At 44.1% G+C, this 2,658-nt stretch overlaps 1 protein-coding gene across 1 annotated transcript; it reads left to right on the top strand.

Annotated features, from left to right (window-relative positions):
* Positions 1 to 248: 248 nt before the first annotated feature.
* Positions 249 to 887, top strand: LOC143767557 (olfactory receptor 1M1-like). The gene has a single exon (XM_077255965.1). The coding sequence runs from the start codon at positions 249 to 251 to the stop codon at positions 885 to 887; it is 639 nt and encodes a 212-aa protein (XP_077112080.1).
* The last annotated feature ends 1,771 nt before the right edge of the window (positions 888 to 2,658 follow it).

Raw genomic sequence — 2,658 nt, 5'->3', positions numbered from 1 at the left:
TTTATGAATATCCAGATCTACAAGTTTTATTATTTCTGCTTTTCCTATTTATATATTTCCTCTGCCTTTTGGAGAACACATTGCTTATAGTCATCATTTACTTGGACACAAATCTTCATACCCCCATGTATTTCTTCCTGTGTAACTTGTCCTTTCTGGATATTTGCTTTACCACTGTAATTTTCCCTAAATTTCTCTTGACATTTTTGGGCTGGAGATCAATCTCTTTCTTGCAGTGTTTCGTACAAATGCATCTTTACTCTGGACTCCAGACCGTAGATTGCATCTTGTTGACGGCAATGAGTTATGACCGCTACGTGGCCATCTGCAATCCTCTTCGTTACAGTCTTGTCTTGAATAAGAAGGTCTGTGTCCTCTTAGCAGGGTTTAGTTGGCTTCTCGGCATTATAGACCCTCTTCCATTTATTGTTGTGCTCTCTCGTTTCCCGTTCTGCTCATCGAGGGAGATCGACCACTTCTTCTGTGACATGATGCCTTTGTTAAAAGTCTCCTGCGGTGATGTCTCTAAAGTCATGACCATTATTTGCATTGAAGCCGCTCTTATTGGCATAACATCTTTTGTATCAATATTATCTTCCTATAGTTACATCATAACCGCCATAACAAGCATGAAGACGGCACTGGCAAGGCGCAAAGCCTTCTCCACCTGCTCGGCCCATCTTACAGTCATCCTGATGTTGTATCTCAGTCTGATCTGTGTCTATATCATACCTTCCCCAGACGATAACGCTCATAGTAAAAAGTCCGTTGCTCTTGTAAACACAGTGCTGGTTCCAATTTTTAATCCAATTTTGTACAGTCTTCGAAATAAAGATGTCAAACTTGCGATTCAAAAACTTATTTTCAGGGAAACTACAACTACTTAAAATGAAACAATAGAACAAGTGCAAAACTGAGGTGCACAAGTTTTTTTGCCCTAGATCACCTCTCAGATGCACACACCGGAGATGGAAATATTGTAGCCATAATGGAAAACATGGACTGAAAAACTGTAAAAATCAAGATGATTTCAGGAAAATATGGCGGTTTCATGAATCATATTTTCAAGGCATAAAGGGATGTGAGGGCACAATTAACTTGACAGTCCACAGTAAACTTTTGGACTCAAAAGAATAGTCCATAACTTTATGCACAGCCCGTAGAGCCTCTATAAGGTCATAGGATGTCCAGCCCAATACTTTCATGGTGGACTGAAAATGTAAATGACATAGAAAGGCTCTACAACTAGATGGAACAGAAATGAATGATGATTACTTCCTACATATAATTGGGTAGTATACTATCCTCCTCTAGGCATAATGTGGTCGTGGTAAGTACTGAGTTTGCAGCAACCTACCCTGCGGAGCAAAATGTGTCGGACATATTGTGAGAACTAACAGAGGTAACTTTTCAGGGACATTCTCAGTCAACGTAGCTACCTACAAGTTCACTGCACTGAGACAAAGACTCTGGACTAGGGTTGAGCGACTTTCATTTTTTTAAGATCGAGTAGGGTTTTGGGAAACCCGATTTTGTCCAGAGTCGAGTCGAGTGCAGTCGGCCGATTATCGCTAAAAGTCGGGGATCGACCGAAACACGAAACCCAATGCAAGTCAATGGGGAAGCATAGTCGGCAGTGAGTGGAGGCCAGGAAAACACCTACAGTGCCCATTTTAATGCCAAAAACATCCATTCTTGTTTCTGAAGCTTGCCAATCTTAATTAACTGTATAATAATAGTTGGGCATAGGGAATTGGGGGAAAGTTGTGGGGGGAGTAGGGCTGGCTCAAGTTTTTCGTGGGCCCAGGAAATGCGGACTACGTCACGGCGGTGTTGCAGGGAAAGGTAAGTATTTAAAAGTTGCAAGTGCTGTGATCCTGAGCAAGCAGGGGGGGGCCCACTCGTTCGCATTGCCACTGGCACAGGGCCCCTCAAAGTACGGCGGTGTGTTTGCATGGCGGGGGCGCCTCCCACCAGCAGCGACACTTTTGCGTACTCTGAGGGGCCCTGTGCCAGTGACGTCGCCAACGAGTATGCCCCCCCACCTGATGAAGGAACCTGCACTTTCATCTGCACCTTCCTCTTTGTCCCTGTGTAAGGTGGTATAACATGCGGGAAGGGGAACCTTACTTTCAGCAGGGTCAGATTCTGGCTGTGTAGAGTACAAGGGGAATGTAGTGGTCTAGGTCAATGTACCAGCAGACTCATTTAGCAGTGGCTGGGCAATGGGCAGGATGAGGAGGAAACAGATATAGGGCCAAAGAATAAAGTAGGCTACATGCAGTTCAAAATTGGTAACAGGACTAAACAGGCGGCATTGCTTTGTTCAGTGGAGTAGCAAACCCAAGAGCAGCAGACACTGTTTCAAGGGCCTAACCACACTAGTAGGCCAAATGCAGTTTAATATCTGATAGTATAGGGCGAAAGCCAGAATGTGGAAGCTCAGCTTTGTTCAGTTGAGGACAACACCAGGGAGGGGCAGACACCTTTAGTAGGCCGGAAAAGCCTATTGCATTTTTTAAAATGGTAATTTGAAGCAAAAGGTTGAAGCTCAGCTTTATTTAGTTGAGGGCAACACCAGGGAGGGGCAGAAGCCGTTAGTAGGCCCTAACCACCATTTTTTTTTTTTAAAACCACTTAATGAGAGCCGGAAGGTTG

Source organism: Ranitomeya variabilis, chromosome 4, assembly GCF_051348905.1.
Source record: "Ranitomeya variabilis isolate aRanVar5 chromosome 4, aRanVar5.hap1, whole genome shotgun sequence".
Lineage (NCBI taxonomy): Eukaryota > Metazoa > Chordata > Amphibia > Anura > Dendrobatidae > Ranitomeya > Ranitomeya variabilis.
Note: the sequence above shows the minus strand (reverse complement) of the source record. Positions and strands in the feature narration are given on the sequence as shown.

Bases quoted from the DNA above. Each gene is read 5' to 3' on its own strand.
- LOC143767557 (XM_077255965.1), top strand. From the start codon at position 249: ATGCATCTTTACTCTGGACTCCAGACCGTAGATTGCATCTTGTTGACG.